Source organism: Gigantopelta aegis, chromosome 4 (genome assembly GCF_016097555.1).
Source record: "Gigantopelta aegis isolate Gae_Host chromosome 4, Gae_host_genome, whole genome shotgun sequence".
In the NCBI taxonomy this organism is placed as follows: Eukaryota; Metazoa; Mollusca; class Gastropoda; order Neomphalida; family Peltospiridae; genus Gigantopelta; species Gigantopelta aegis.
The window spans coordinates 3,962,267-3,978,502 of NC_054702.1; the positions used below are offsets into that span (position 1 = coordinate 3,962,267).

General features: G+C 38.3%; 1 protein-coding gene across 1 annotated transcript; it reads left to right on the forward strand.

Moving 5' to 3' along the window:
• Positions 1 to 514: 514 nt before the first annotated feature.
• Positions 515 to 15,757, forward strand: LOC121372505 (otoconin-90-like). Its single transcript, XM_041498857.1, has 5 exons — positions 515 to 632; positions 3,440 to 3,513; positions 4,448 to 4,619; positions 13,781 to 13,890; positions 14,496 to 15,757. Exons 2-5 carry the CDS (start codon positions 3,453 to 3,455, stop codon positions 15,074 to 15,076), a joined length of 924 nt encoding a protein of 307 aa, XP_041354791.1. The 5' UTR covers positions 515 to 632; positions 3,440 to 3,452; the 3' UTR covers positions 15,077 to 15,757.
• Positions 15,758 to 16,236: the final 479 nt, after the last annotated feature.

Below are 16,236 nucleotides of genomic sequence, written 5' to 3' on the forward strand. Positions count from 1 at the left end.
AACTCTATTGATATTCATACATCAATACACCCACCCACACCCCCCCCCCCCACACACACACACACACACACAGATATATATATATATATATATATATATATATATATATATATATCTGTCTGTGTGTGTGTGTCTGTGTGTGTGTGTGTGTGTGTGTGTGTGTGTGTGTGTATACTACGTGTACATGTACATCGTTATATACGCACCCCATGTATATAAACACATAATACACATTACAAGTATGTAATATTATTATACACACATTATATGAAGGTACCATCATCATTATCACCATTACTATTTCAAGTGTTTGAACTTGAACTTTGATCAAACATGCACGACTGTGTCTACATACTTGTTGAACTGACCCTAATCCTAGTAAATAGGTTTTGTGATTAAAAGGACATTCACAGACCTAATCTACTTCAGTGTCTATCAGGCTCGTTTGATCCAGACGAGGAAATCATAAAAGTCTGGTATTGATAGTTGATAAAGATTTCCTGGCCGTGTGATTGGCTGAGAACGAGGGTTTTAACGGGAACCCCAGGACGCTCACATTACCCAGTGATTAGATCAACGTCGTCGAGTTAACACAGTTCCTGGCATTCATCGCAGACTGGTGCCGCGAGCCGGTGAGTATTGCTCTGTGTCTTTCCCTTTGTGTTGTCAGAGTTCAGTGAAAACTAACAGAGTTCTGGTATATAATGACACCTTGTTAAGTTTCTTCATTTTGGGGGGTTTGGAGGTTGAGTATTTGGGTCCATTCATTCATTCCTTTGTTAGTTCGTTTGTTTGATTATTTGTTTATTTATTTATTTTCAAATAGCTGGTGATCGATAATTTAATTTTGCTTTAGTGGTGTTGTTAAACAAAACCAACTTTAACTTTTATTTATTTATTTATTTTTATTATTATGTAAAATATTTAAATTAAAATTTGCTCAATAACAATAATTTTGTCTTATATGTAACTTTAGTTATTTGCTGACTGTATACAAAGTCTTCTCTGTAATAAATTATCAGCAAAACATGGAGCTTACGATCAAAACTAGTTTTAAAATGAGACAAAAAATTAGGTAGGATGGTTTTCGAGTTTTTGTTTTTCTTTCGATGACTAAAGTAAACTTACTAAAGTCATTGTCTTGAAAGCCATGGTGACATGTATACAAGTGTTTTAGAAAACATAGTCATCACTGCGTTGTGGATATGACAGGCAGCAAAACTGATAAGATGAACGGACGGACGGACGCTTAGAGAAATATACTTACATTACACATTGATTTTAAAAAGCATAGTGTTACTAGGAGTGACTACGAGTCACAAATAGACATAATTTGCCAAAAGTAACTTGTTAAACAAAAACAAACTAACTTTAACTGTTTAAACTCTTAGTGGCATTTATGTACTAACCGTGCACTGAGATCAAAGGTATGAAAATATTTAGTTCGCTGGATAAACGTTTGACTCTTTTTTTCTCTCTCTTCCACTGGGCGGGGAAGTTTATTTGTGTGTTGTGGTGTATACTCCGTCCTCCCTAGAGCGATGTAATATTACTAATTATCGATAAGGAAGACGGCGCAGGGCAAAGTACAACATTTCGCCTTGAAATTCAATCTTCCTCGATTAAATCACCACATGAGCAGTTTTCTGTGTATAACTTACACTTATATTTATGTAGGTTAAAACGGTGTACTATAATACACAGTGTGGTATGGTTCCTAGAAGTACTAAACTATACACTAATGTCTTCGCTTTGTTGTTAGATATAGCGAATCGTAATAAAATGTGTTATTTCCTTATCCAGTGTTCTCTTAGTGCAAAAAAGATAAACAGCATAACATCGTTAACCGACATTTCGCAGACGTAACAACCCCATCAAACGAAAATATGAATTAAAGTATAAATAAAAAGGTAATTAATCTAAAAAAAAATCACTTGAATCAAATGTAGAAAACGTATATTTATGTAACCTAATTAGGGTTCATACAGTGTTTAAAACGTGCGTGGTAAAATGAAACTCGTAGTTTTGTTAGTTTTGCCGAAAGTAAAGGATTATCAAGAATCTATGGATGTATGTAGTCAGTGGATGTTTGTAAAATCAAGTGATATTAACTGGACTAAAGATTAAATTGAAAGTACAAAATAAGGGTAATTCGAAAAACATCCCGTGATTTATGGCCAACACAGTACACCGATTATTAGGTGGATTACAGTTTGCTTGGTAAATAGTGTACGATGACATTACTATCCCCCACCACAACATACAAATCAAACATTGTTATCTATTTACGGTGTGCTATTTTAGCCAAGGTGTGCTATGTTGGCCGTGGTGTGCCAAGTACATATATTTTTTAAAATCGTTTTGGTGAAAATCACGTACATAATTTCCATGGTGTAAATAAAAACAACGGACTTGACAAATACTAGCTGTGATCACGACAGGTGCAGCCAGTGGGGCAGGATATGCTAAAAAGATTTGTGATCACCTCATTTCATCACTGTTTGAACAGTGGTTCATGAGTGCATGCCAGCACAGTTGTTTAACTTTCCACTGAGCTCTGTCTAGTGCAGGCTTAGACTTGTCGAAAAGCTTTGACAGTGCGGCCCTCTTACGAAACAGGAAGGATGTATTGTTCATGGAAGTGGCAGTCCTACAGAGAAAGTATGGAAATGCGGTCCATATGGATGGCAGTCCTCTTACGTAAAGGAAGAATTTATTTAGGGAAGTAGCAGTCCTCTCACGAAGTAGGACGGATGTACTGTTCGTGGGAACGGCAGTCCTCCTATAGAGAAAGTAGGAAGGATGTACTGTTCGTGGGAACGGCAGTCCTTCTATAGAGAAAGTAGGAAGGATGTACTGTTCGTGGGAACGGCAGTCCTCCTATAGAGAAAGTAGGAAGGATGTACTGTTCGTGGGAACGGCACAGTCCTTCTATAGAGAAAGTAGGAAAGATGTACTGTTCGTGGGAACGGCACAGTCCTTCTATAGAGAAAGTAGGAAGAATGCCTCTAGACAATGACTTATGGGAGAGGTCATGATATTGTTAAATACCCCTTCGACAGAGATACAATTTTTAAAATGCTACTGCATGGTTTTGTCAATCATAATTGTACTTCTAATTTACTCCATTAATTAGTTCAAATAATATCGCTCTATAAACATAATCATAAGTATTCTTTCTTATGACGCTTATTACTACAGTTCATTTAGAGCTAAGGCAATGTGTTACACAGTTTGCACTGCTCAATTGTGTTGTAACACAATTAAATATTGCACCGTTTACAAATCCCACTTATTATATGTTACAATCGGCAAATTAGTTTTTTTGTTACGAAGCGAAAATGAAATTTTCAGTGCATTTTTTCTGCATAGCTTTGATAATATGTCGAGTTAGTAAGAGATGAGTACATCAATTTGCTTCTTTTTTTTGTACTTCCAGACCGACAACTACGATGGATCTAGGGCACATTCGTCGGGGTATTGTGGTCACAGCGTTTCTCACACTTTTCACAGGTACACGGGTTTTATTACTGAAACAAATATAGAATATTGAGTACTATCAAAACTATATCATACCATGTGTTTGCTTATTACACATAATTAATATCCCTAAAATGAAAACTTTAAAACTGTGTTAGCATTGTGATCACAAACTAGTATTATTATATACTACTAATAGGCATAATAAACCTTAAAAAGGGTTGCCTTTTATAGAAAACAATTTTTTTTAATTTGCATTAAAATACTTTCAAGTTGAAACAGTATATCAATTGATTGATACAGAATGCATGATTAAACCTTGGCAAACCTGTTCCCTTGGTTCTTTTCGCACAATCTTTAATATTGTTCTGCTCCTCAATAACATTGCTTATAGACAATGTGGTTGCTTCCACCCTAGTATAAAATCCTGACTACTATACTGGTAGAATAGTCACCATATGTTTGACGTCCAATAGCCGATGATAAGATGAAAATCAATGTGCTCTAGAGGCGTCGTTAAATAATACAAACTTTACTTTGGTAGAATAGTCTGTTTTCAATTATCACAATGCCAATACGATATTTTTTCATCTATATTCATATGTATACAGTAATAGGTCACAACTGTAATACGTTTTCATTTCAGGGATGTGTAATAAACAAACATACGGTTGGGTATAATTTTTATTGGGGCTTTTTAAAATTCTGTCCCAACAGCCAAGTGTTCCACTCTCCAGAAAATGATTTCCCCTCTTTCCATATCTCTCTTTCTCTGTCTGTCATATTTCTTTTTCTCACTGGCCACTTTTTCTCTCCTATGGTAACCCGTGAAATCTATATCACACCATCAAATTATTTTAGGTAAACATTGTCATTCCTCTCTGTACTATGATTGTTATTAGTGAGTAGTCGGCTTAGATGTCTTGTCTGTCTGCCTGTGTATCTATATAGTAATGTGTTATTACAGTGTTGATGGTAGACACCTGGCCGGTTGACAAACATCGCAGTAAGAGAACCATCATACAGATGTGTGGCTTGATTAGTCTCTACACAAACCGCAGCTGTCTCGACTACAACAACTACGGCTGTTTCTGCGGACTAGGCAATGCTGGACGCAAACCACTGGACACGGTCGACGCGTAAGTGTATTACGTGTTTCTCATCCATTTAACCGTTTACCGAATTTAGGGTGGGTAGTTGTTATGGTTAAGTGCAAGATGCGATATGCAGGCATGTCACAGAAAACTCCATATTCGTAACAAATGTTAATTGTACAAGCAAATGTATTTTCTCTGCGGTTAGCATGTATACGTCCGTATCTAGAGTGAGCAAGGACAGTCCTTCACCATTATCACCACTACCACCGTCTAACTTTAGAATAGCTCCTTTTGCCTAGCTGGAGAAGACTAACTCAGCAGTTTGAAAAAAAGAGCAATATGATTTGAGGGAGAAACGATAAGCATTCCTTCTATAGACCGACGCCATACGTAAATAAAATGTGTTGAGTGCGTCGTTAAATAAAACATTTCCTTCCTTTTTTTCCTTCTATAGACGGGGCGAGACGTAGCCAGTGGTAAAGCGCTCGCTTAATGCGCGGTCAGTTTGGGATCGATCCCTGTCAGTGGGCCCATTGAGCTGTTTCTCGCTCCAGCCAGTGCCCCACGACTGGTACATCAAAGGCCGTGGTATGTGCTATCTTGTCTATGGGATAGTGCACATAAAAGATCCCTTGCTGCTAATCGAAAAGAGTAGCCCATGAAGTGGCGACAGCGGTTTCCTCCCTCAATATCTATGTGGTCCTTAACCATATGTCCGACGCCATATAACCGTAAATAAAATTTGTTGAGTGCGTCGTTAAATAATCCATTTGCCTTTTCCTTCTAAAGACAGATTCAATAGCCATCAGACTAGTCTTGATGAGATGAGGTAACTACAGCCAGCATTTCAGGCATTAAACGATTACCATCCATTAGACCAGTCAGGAGTGTATGTCTTCACAGCTGTATTTAGTCCAATCAGCTCTGTCCGGTGTTAGTTTTGATTTAGTAACTAGTCTGGGAGAGGCAGTCGTTGCCATTGCAGGACGGATGTATTGTCCTGCAAAGGATCTCCTCGGGAGTGGCTGTTCTCCTATAGACGAGGCACTAGATAGAGATTCATGGAATCAACCACTATTTTCCTAAATACCCATTCGACTGAATTGTGTAAAGATACTGTTTTGACCATGTATTTCATCAAAGCTGCACTAGATTTTGCCATTCCACTCTGCATTGTGCAGATACGATTTTTACCATGCATAAAGGTTTTGTCGTTCAGACTGACAATACTGGTAGCATGTCCTGCCAGGTTATGTTCTGTGTTGGTTATCTATAGCTTTCCGTAGAGATTTGAGTACCATAGGCTGAACAATGTGAGTTGGTAGTTACAGATACCTGGTCTAGGAATGCCAGTTCTCTTTGTGGCAGTTCAATGATATTTTGTCCAGTAAAGGATATCCTCCGAGAGTGCATGGGCGTACATAGGATTTTGAAAAGGGGGGTTCCAAAATAGATTGCAGAGATATTGGGCATATATTTCTATGTTGAGTAAATATAATGTCAGATATCAATGTCAGGTATATTAAATTTAAAAAAAAGCGATTTCAGGGGTGCTACGACAGAGTGGTGTGTGCAATATATACAGATTCATGGAATCCACTATTTTGAATGCCCATTCGACTCTGCACTGTACATAGATACGGTCTTGAACGCGGATAACGGTTTTGACCCAATGTTACGATCTACTAACCCACTAACTTCATTTTTATCTCGTACCTAAGAAACAAATATATAAAAAGTTAATTCACTTTTGAGCTACTACAAAGTTCAAACATTAGAACGACCAGAAATGCAGGGCATGTACAGATTGTTAGGATATATGGGGTTAATCATTGTTAGAATATATGGGGTTAACTTTAAATTCGTAATTCAAGTTCAAGGGGGGAGGGGGGGGGGGGGGTAAATTAAACCATATAAAATAGTTTCTACTTGGGAGGGGAGATACTGGTCCGGATGTGTGTAATTAACAAACCCGTGTCTCTCTCAGTGCTGAGATAAGAGTGTTTATGTTTAATTGTTGGCACCAGGGAGGAAGGGCTAACCTTGTCAGCACACATTAATTTGCATACTGTTTTCTTATTTTGCTTGTTTTATATACTCACGGAAAAAAGTTCCTGTGAATCATTCAAATTTCAGTAGGACTTATATTTTTAAAATTTAAAAATATTGTGATTTACATAGATGTACTATTTATCTGTTAAAAGTACGGTGATCCTCTCCTGCCTTCTGAACCTGAAGTACTGTCTACACAATGTTTGGTGTGCCGTCGGTGCTGATGTAACAGAACAACGTACTGATGTACGGTCATGATCGTACTTTGTTATCACCTAATCGGTTGCGTTCAGTTCTTCCACTGTGTCACGGGGATTCTATAATTCCCGTAACTGAATAAAACACGATTATCAAAATATCTCTCCTAACTGTATATCTATTAGATCTCTCTGTAACAGGCGGTTAAACCCTAGTATGGCTCGTCTAGGTATGATCAGAGATACGATCTTATATAAAGTATATATTATTATAGCACGTTAGTTCTCTAGAAAACACAACAAAAACACAATACACTTTGGAATCTGTATTAATCTACGCTGACAAATGTACAGCCGTAGTAGTTAATTAATAACAACAATAATAACAACCCAGAACTGATCACTTAATTAGTTAATCTCTAGGTGTTTAGTTATACAATAAGTGAATCACTTCACCGTGACACAACACCCACACGTGTGATAATTGAGAAACGCTTCCAGGAGAAGTTAATTAATAAAGGAATTACAACACCATTCCTAACTGGTTAATTTTTAATTAACCCTTACTACTCGTTCAGTAACGTGTGATAATTTAGAAACGCTTCCAGGAGAACTTAATTAATAAAGGAATTACAGCTCTATTCCTAACGGGTTAATTTTTAATTAACCCTAACTACTCATTCAGTAACCTTGTAACACAGAATTAATACTGGTACCTATCACAATAAAGACAATAACCTACAGTTTACCTAGGTCTTCTAGGATGACTGGCTAAGCTTTATATTACCAAATACTCGTATAAAATATAGAACAGTAAGACTACGATTTACTTCGTCAGATGACCGAAGACACTGTCTAAAGAATATTGGTATAATACAGTATTAAAATATTTAAAGTCACATCAATCACATCAAGGTTATACACAGAGCAGAAATAATATTTACCAAGTCCTAACGGACTACGTTCCCGGGAAGCTTCCTTTTGCGTTCCCCGATACCTCTAAAACACTAGCTATTTATTATAAATCAGAATATTGCCTGGGGGTACAAGGCGGCACCGAATCTTATCATCTGATATTTCACCTCTACTAGGGTCGGTATATTTCTCTCTGATCGTCAGTCTGGCTGTCGCCAACCGCGAGCATTCTCCTGGCCATAAACAGCACTACCGGAGATATTACGTAACTACTAGCCACATGGCCTCCGCAGCTAGATGGGTGTGTATTAGGCGTACCGATCGAGGACTGTCGCGCAGAAGTATTACGTAACAAGTTGCCCACCTGGGCTACGTGCAATGAAACTGCACACGGCCCTCTAACACAATTAAAATCGCACAGGCGAAAACAAATTAAGAGCATGTACCGTCACACACTGATTGGCCTTAACTTAGAGATGCATTAGGATGTTAAACGTATCATTTCCAAATGATTCCATATGTGCACCCGCTTAATACTGACGAATTGCTGACGTGGCGTCACGTGTCGAGTCCCTAAACATGGAAGATCCCTAGTACCCCTAAACTGTCGAGAACATCTCCGCAGATATTGCATAGTGTTCTGATGAACATCAATGAACACCAAAATTACTAGCAACAGCGTTTGTGCCGTTATATCCTCAATCATACCCATCGTTCGAACGAGTTCAGTTTCTGGGAGGCGTGGCATCACACTGACGACGATCAGATACCAACAAAAATATTTTTCTGAGTAATGAGAATCCATACAATAGTTTTAAAGTCCAATGATAAGAAAAATGACGTCAAACAGGAGCACGTAACCAAGAATGCTAGTAATGCAACGTGTGAACACAAAGTATGAATAGTTCGTGCAATTGACAGGACACCGCTGGAATATCGACGGGAGTGATTACACGTTCAGTTACTGAAATTTTTATAACCAGATTTCAAGTAAATTATATTCTATATGCAATCATTTGGTGCACAGGAACTTCTTTCCGCGAGTATATATTGCTGTAGTTAGAAATAAAATCAGTTTTCACTTGGTCTCTTTGGTTGTCTGATGGTGTCAGATGGGTAGTGATCTTAGAAGTTAACAACTGGGGGCTCGTCCGAGGATTGTATAGTAAAAACTCACCCGTTAAATTCTAAGAACTACGTTGTGCAAGATGTCAGATGTTGGTGCTGAAGAAATGCAGCCTGATCAAGAATTGGTTGAACTTTTGGAAATGGACAAACAAAAACTAACAAAGAAACAATTACAGAAAGTACATGACAAAGAAGTAGAAATGGCTCGAATGAACTATCAACTGGAAATGGAGAAGTTAAGAATGGAAAGAGAAAGAGAGAAGGAAGAAATGAATTTTAGGATAAAAGAACTTGAATTAGACAATGCTAAACAAATTAAAACGTTGGAACTGGAATTAAAGAAATCAAAAGATACACAGGAGTTAAAATGTTCGAATTTGTCCATGAAAGTGAAAATGCAACCGTTTGATGTGGAAAAAGAAGATATTTTAACGTATCTATCCGAGTTTGAGGCTGTGGCCCAACAGGCTGAGTGGGATGTTAAGGTTAAAGTGCTGCAACTAAGAACCTTATTACCCGGTGTTGCACGAGAAGTAGCAATCGAATCAAGCCAGGACTTTAAGGGTCTGAAGAGGGCGTTGGTTACCAGGTTTAGATGGCGACCGGCGGACTACTTTGGTTTGCTTGATCAAGTGTTTTATATGTCACAAACAGGGTTATCTGGCACGCCACTGTAGAAAACGACACGGTGACAGCCGAAATCAAGCGACTTTCTTTATCTAAAACCACTAGACAAATAAGCTAATCTACCTAACTGGAAAGGTGAATGGAAAAAATACATTTCATTTGTTAAGGACACAGGATGTGAACTAACTTTAATAAAGGCAAAGTTTGTTCCCCCAAGCTGCATTCTAGAGGGACAGAGCACAGTGCTGTATACAGCAGTAGGGCAACCATTCAATGCCAAACTTGCTGTTGTGGAGATAGACACTCCATTTTACTCTGGACATGTATAGGTTGGTGTTGTGTCGGGTTTGGTTGAAGATGCTTTACTTGGAATTGATATCGTTGACAGAAAAGCCAAAGTTAATGCAGCGACAAGAGCCCAAGCTCAAGCAGAAGAAATACTTGAATTCCCTCAAGTACAACAACAAATGCATGAAACATCAGAAATAAATGAGAATATCCTGCCAAATGCTGAGACATTAGCGACCCAACAACGGGAAGATAAAACATTGAACAAGTTTCGAAAAACTACTCTGAACACAGAAGAAAAAGCAAGATCTGAATCCAGTGCTTTCTTCTGGGAAGACTCAATTCTTTATCGTCACTGGATATCCAAAGATAATTTCAAAGAAGGAAAGCAATTAGTTGTTCCACAGTCTATGAGAAAGAAGATATTAGAACTGGCTCATGATAGACCACTAGCTGGACATCTTAGTGTTGAAAAAAAAACACCCAGAAAATCATGGCAAGGTTCTATTGGCCTGGAGTACTCAAAGAAGTTGCTGAATACTGACAAACGTGCGACGTCTGCCAGAAGTTTGCCAAAAAGAAACCAGGCGAAATCGCACCAATGCGGACAGTACTAAAAGTCACTGAACCTTTCAGAAAAATATCCATGGATATTGTCGGTCCACTGCTCTGAAGCCAATTGAAGCAGAGGTGATTGCTGATAAACTGATTGAAATGTTTAGCAGGACAGGTGTACCTGAGGTAATCTTGACGGACCAAGGCTCGAACTTCACAAGTACATTGATGAAGCAGTTGTAAGAGATTCTTGGAGTCAAGGGAGTGACAACGTCGCCGTATAATCCCAGGGCGAATGGTGTTGTTGAACGTTTTAATGGAACTTTAAAAGCAATGCTGAAAAAGTTATCCATGAGTGGTAGTGATGACTGGGATGTTCTGTTGCCATATACATTATTTGCGTACAGAGAGGTACCACATCAGGAGACCGGGTTTGCACCATTTGAGCTTTTGTATGGATGGCCTGTTCATGGACCTCTGGATCTTGTATATGAAGCCATGACGGGACAATCTGAAAATGGTCAGACATTGTTGGATCACATTACTAAGGTCAGGGAACGCCTGGCCCTAGTTACCAGTGTGGTTGAGAAAAACTTGAAAAGACGACATGAGTATACCAAGGCATGGTATGACAGAAAAAACCCAGGCCAAGGAATGGAAGTTTTGACCTGGTGACCAGGTGCTGGTTTTGTTGCCGTCCAGTTCAAAAAAGATGCTTGCACAATGGCAGGGTCCATTCAGAGTGGTGAAGCAAGTGGCTGATGTCAACTATTCAGTTCAAGTTAGCGGTCGTCGAATGTGTGTTGTATATCACATCAATTTGTTGAGAAAATATCATCCCAGAACTGTCATGTATGTTGGTGCACATAATGATACTGAAAAAAAAGGAATCGAGTGGATTTATCTTTCCTGATGACACCGAGTCTTATCGAGATGTCAGAATCAATCCGGTGCAGCCACAAGAACAAAAAGAACAACTGCGAGCAATCTGTGAAGAATTCTCAGATGTACTGACTTCAAAGCCTGGCTGTACAGACTTGATAGAACATGATATCAAGTTGACATCTGATACCACTATCTGTCAATCGCCTTACAGAATTCCCCATTCTAAGTTGGGTGAAGTCAAGAATGCCATTGACGATCTACTAAAGCAAGGGCTGATCAAAGTGTCAAGAAGTCCATATTCTTTTCCAGTCGTTCTCATGCGAAAGCCTGACAAGACACTAAGAATTTGTATCAATTACAAGAAGCTAAATGACATTACAGTATTTGACAGTTACCCCATACCAAGGATTGATGAAAAAATCGAAGCTGTGGGGAGATCCAAATTCATCAGCTGACTTGATCTAACCAAGGGGTACTATCAAATACCTCTCTCCAAATCAGCATGGGAGAAGAGTGCATTTACTACACCATTTGGGCTCTACGAGTTTACTGTTATGCCTTTTGGAATGAAAACAGCACCAGCATGTTTTGCTCGATTGATGAAATTGGCATTGATCGGTGAGAGATGTCGAAACGTATTTCGATGATGTCATAATCCACAGTATGGAGTGGAATGACCATCCGGAAAGCCTTCGGGAGGTTTTCCATAACCTTTGGAAAGTTAAGCTGACAGATAGACCATCAAAATGTGAGCTGGGAGCATCCGAAACTAAGGTACTTGGACATATTGTTGGACAAGGTCGGGCAAAGCCAAATCCTGACAAGGTTAGTGTCATGAAAGAATATCCACTGCCCATCACAAAGAAAGATATCAGAAGGTTTTTGGGAATGACATCCTACTACCGAAAATTCATCAAAAACTTCGCCGAAATTTCCGCTAGTTTGACTGATTTGTTGAGAAAGAATTGCCCAAACAAAGTTCATTGGACTAATAAAAGTGTACAAGATTTCAGAGCACTGAAAGACGCATTGACCAATGCACCTGTGTTGATCAATCCAGACTTCAGTAAGAAATTTGTGTTGCAGACTGATGCAAGTGACCATGCTCTTGGAGTTGTATTGTGTCAAATCCAAGCAGGTGACGAACACCCAGTGGCATTTATGTCCAGGAAGTTATTGCCACGAGAGCGAAACTACGCCACAATTGAGAAGGAGTGTTTGGCAATTGTATGGGGAGTAGAATCCCTATCATACTACTTGGCGGGAACACCATTTACCATCCAAACTGACTACAATCCACTTGTGTGGTTAAACAACTTGAAGGCGAAGAATCAGCGCTTGTTAAGATGGTCACTGATCCTGCAAGCATACGAGTTCATCATAGAATACAAGAAAGGAACTGATGTTGGAAATGCATACAGTCTATCAAGAATCTACTATTTGTGAAAAGTGTTGACTATCCCGCATGTGAAAAGTGTTAACTATCCAGTATGTGAAATGTTTGACAGTCTAGCATGTGAAAAATCTTGACTATCCAGTATTTGAAATGTTTGACAGTCTAGCATGTGAACAGGAAAATAATGAACAGTGATAAACAATATTTTCAATTGGATATGTATTACACAATGGATAAGTAAGTGTAATTCTATAAAATGATTATAGGGTGAGTACCAATTTACTTAAAAATAAAGGTACATTTTATTGGCGTTAACTTCTGAAGAGGAGTTTACGTTTTATTGGTGGAGGTGTTAGGATATATGGGGTTAATCATTGTTAGAATATGTAGGGTTAACTTTAAATTCGTAGTTCAACTTCAAGGGGGTAAATTAAGGCATATAAAATAGTTTCTACTTGGGAGGGGAGATACTGGTCCGGATGTGTGTAATTAACAAGCCCGTGTCTCTCTCAGTGCTGAGATAAGAGTGTTTATGTTTAATTGTTGGCACCAGGGAGGAAGGGCTAACCTTGTCAGCACACATTAATTTGCATACTGTTTTCTTTGCTTGTTTTATATATTGCTGTAGTTAGAAATAAAACCAGTTTTCACTTGGTGTCTTTGGTTGTCTGATGGTGTCAGATGGGTAGTGATCTTAGAACTGAACACAGATACATTAATTTTCAAAACACGAAAATATATTTAATATGCTATTTTCATTCTTAAAAGTTTTATTAGTCGAATACGGCTTTATTTTTAGAACTGATTTGATACATTATTACATATATCAGATATGATCATATGACATGTATGAGATGTGATCCCATTTCCATGTTTCAAAAATATGTTACATATGTGCTACATCGCATCACATGCGTGTTAGAGCTATCTATAATCGTAATCACAAGTATGGTGCTATTACGTGTATGAAGCATCATGCTATAATGAAAACATATGCTATTATGTATCAACCATAATGATGTGTGAAACTAATTATGTGTGTGAAACATAATGATATTATGTATGTTAATGCTATATGTATGAAACATAATGCTATTACGTGTATGAAACATAATGCTATTACGTGTATGAAACATAATGCTATTACGTAGGTGATGTAGGTGCTGCTGGCGACACGATTACTGTTACGGTCTGGTTGACTGCTTCTGGATGTATCCACAGTTGGTGGGCTACAATATACACTGTCATCAAGGCAGGTGCGAGTGTACAGGTAAGAACACGCACGCTGCAGACACACCAATACAGACCTTCCCGTTTGATATCTTGTATAAAGTAATGCGCACTATGAAAAGAACCTATTTCAGCGTTCAACTTTCAAACACCATTAATTACCATTAAAGGAAAATTATCGTCACATTGCACCATGGAAAAGACAAAAAGAAAACTACATCTAAAACTTACTAGTAGTAAAACGATATACGGATCTAAATGTTATTAACTAGTACGAAAAACATAAATAAGGCCATCAAAATCTGTTACAGGCGCGTATTCACGGGGTGGGGATTCTACCTGGAAAGCGAATGTTCTTTTTCAGAATGTATTTTTCGGTGGAGTATGACATTCCTGCACACGCACCTGTTGGTAAAAAAAAAAAAAAACCTAACAAATCAATGCCAGTCATTCCATTTACAGTAAGGAAAGATAAATCTATGTAACAAATACGACCTTGAATATGTTAATGGTTTTGTTGTTCACCAGTGCCAGAAGTAATTCCCTTGATATTCAGGACATATTTTAAGTTTGTTTTGTTTAATGACACCACTAGAGCATATACTCAGGACAAGAAAACTAAAATTATATCAACGTCTGTTTCAGATTCCATGGAGAGCAGTCCGTGTGCGAGGACAACGTGTGAGTGTGACGTGCGCTTCGCCTCATGTCTGGCAGAAGGACAATTTCACAATCACTATGTTAACTACGACAGAGTACTGTGTGCACAACAACCCTGGTCGGACAGGACCGAGCAGGACGAGGACGAAGAGGAAGTGGAGATAGAAGCCGACACCGATGTACAGGAAGTTGAAGAACAAACAGAGAGTACACCAGAACCTACTGCAAGTCCAGCTGCTGAAGAACAAACCGAAACTGCACCAGAAGAAACTCATGATTCACGTCCAGACAGTGAAGACCAAATAGAAATTGAATCAGAGGAAGCTGTAGAACGAGAAAGCATTGATAATAATTCACGTCGGGAAGCTGTAGAACGAGAAAGCAGTGATAATTCACGTCGGGAAGCTGTAGAACGAGAAAGCAGTGATAGTAATTCACGTCGGGAGTCTGCAGAACCAGAAACTGCATCAGAAAGCAGTGATAATAATTCACGTCGGGAAATTGAAGAGCGTACTGCATCACAAGATAGCTACAACGACTACGAGCATTTACCCGTCTTAACGTAAATTACCTCTCACCATCTTACATCACAGTACAATATAACTGAGCGGGGACGTTAGAATTGAAAGTATCATTGTAAGAAACCCGGTGATTTGTTATAGGTAAGACTGGTCGCTCCGTCTAGTGATAGGCTGTTGTCATCTCAGAGTGAATGGTGGATTCATTCTGTTCATCTCATCTGACAGACTCCATGCTAAACCACTGACAAAAACAATTTCTACAATTTTTGTTTTTAATGGAAGTTTCTCTTTGATGTAAAACAATATACCTTTATCCTAATTTTTTTGCTTTAAACCACATCACAAGTTTATATAAAATAAAGGTTTTGCTGTTTGATACTGAATCATGTAGCACATTATAAAAGTGAACGCACATCTATAAATACTAAAACTTTATTGTATATCTACTAGTTTTGTTTCGTAAAAAATATATAGATCTCTTTTTTATTATTAGTTTACTTGTCATTATTGGTCTTGTTTATGTGTGGAACAGAACAGTGGTAGTCCTCGAAAGACACAACAACCGATAGGAATTTAGAGTTACATGTACTTTGTTAAAACTTCCTTTTGACTCTCTTGTGCTGAGAAACGGTTTTGAACAAAACTGCTTTATTGTTCCGATCATACAAAAATTTATGAAAGCTTCATTATAAAATGCAATATATAATAGCAAACTTTTTAATTGAAGATGGACAGTATTGTCATCACTTATGGCAGTGGGATATAGTCGTAGTAGTGCTCTTGTTTCTGGTAACTATGGAGGTTCTCATCGTCACACAAGACGAAACTTTAATTTACAATTTTGTCCCTGCCTTGTCTAGGAGTGGCAGTACAAGACGGATGAAACCTCCAGTAAAAGATCTTGGGCGTGAAATGAATGAGTGAATGTTTAAAAGACACCCCAGCACGAAAAATACATCGGCTATTGGGGGTCAATGGTAAATGCCTTGGGTGTGGATGTCCTCCCATAGACAAGGCACTAGATTCGTGGAATCAATTACTATTTTGCCAAATGCCCATTCCATTCTGCATTGTGCAGAGATATGGCCGCGACAACAAATTACAGTTTTGTCACGTTACAAATCTCTACAAAGTTATGATTTGAAAACCACATCCAGAGATGATACTGTATATGAGATGGAGAAAACTACCGATCGTGTAAAGTA

Coding starts and splice junctions, on each gene's coding strand:
- LOC121372505 (XM_041498857.1), top strand. CDS start 3,453: ATGGATCTAGGGCACATTCGTCGGGGTATTGTGGTCACAGCGTTTCTC. Junction 4,620..13,780: donor CCACTGGACACGGTCGACGC/GTAAGTGTATTA, acceptor TAGGTGATGTAG/GTGCTGCTGGCGACACGATT. Junction 13,891..14,495: donor AGGCAGGTGCGAGTGTACAG/GTAAGAACACGC, acceptor CGTCTGTTTCAG/ATTCCATGGAGAGCAGTCCG.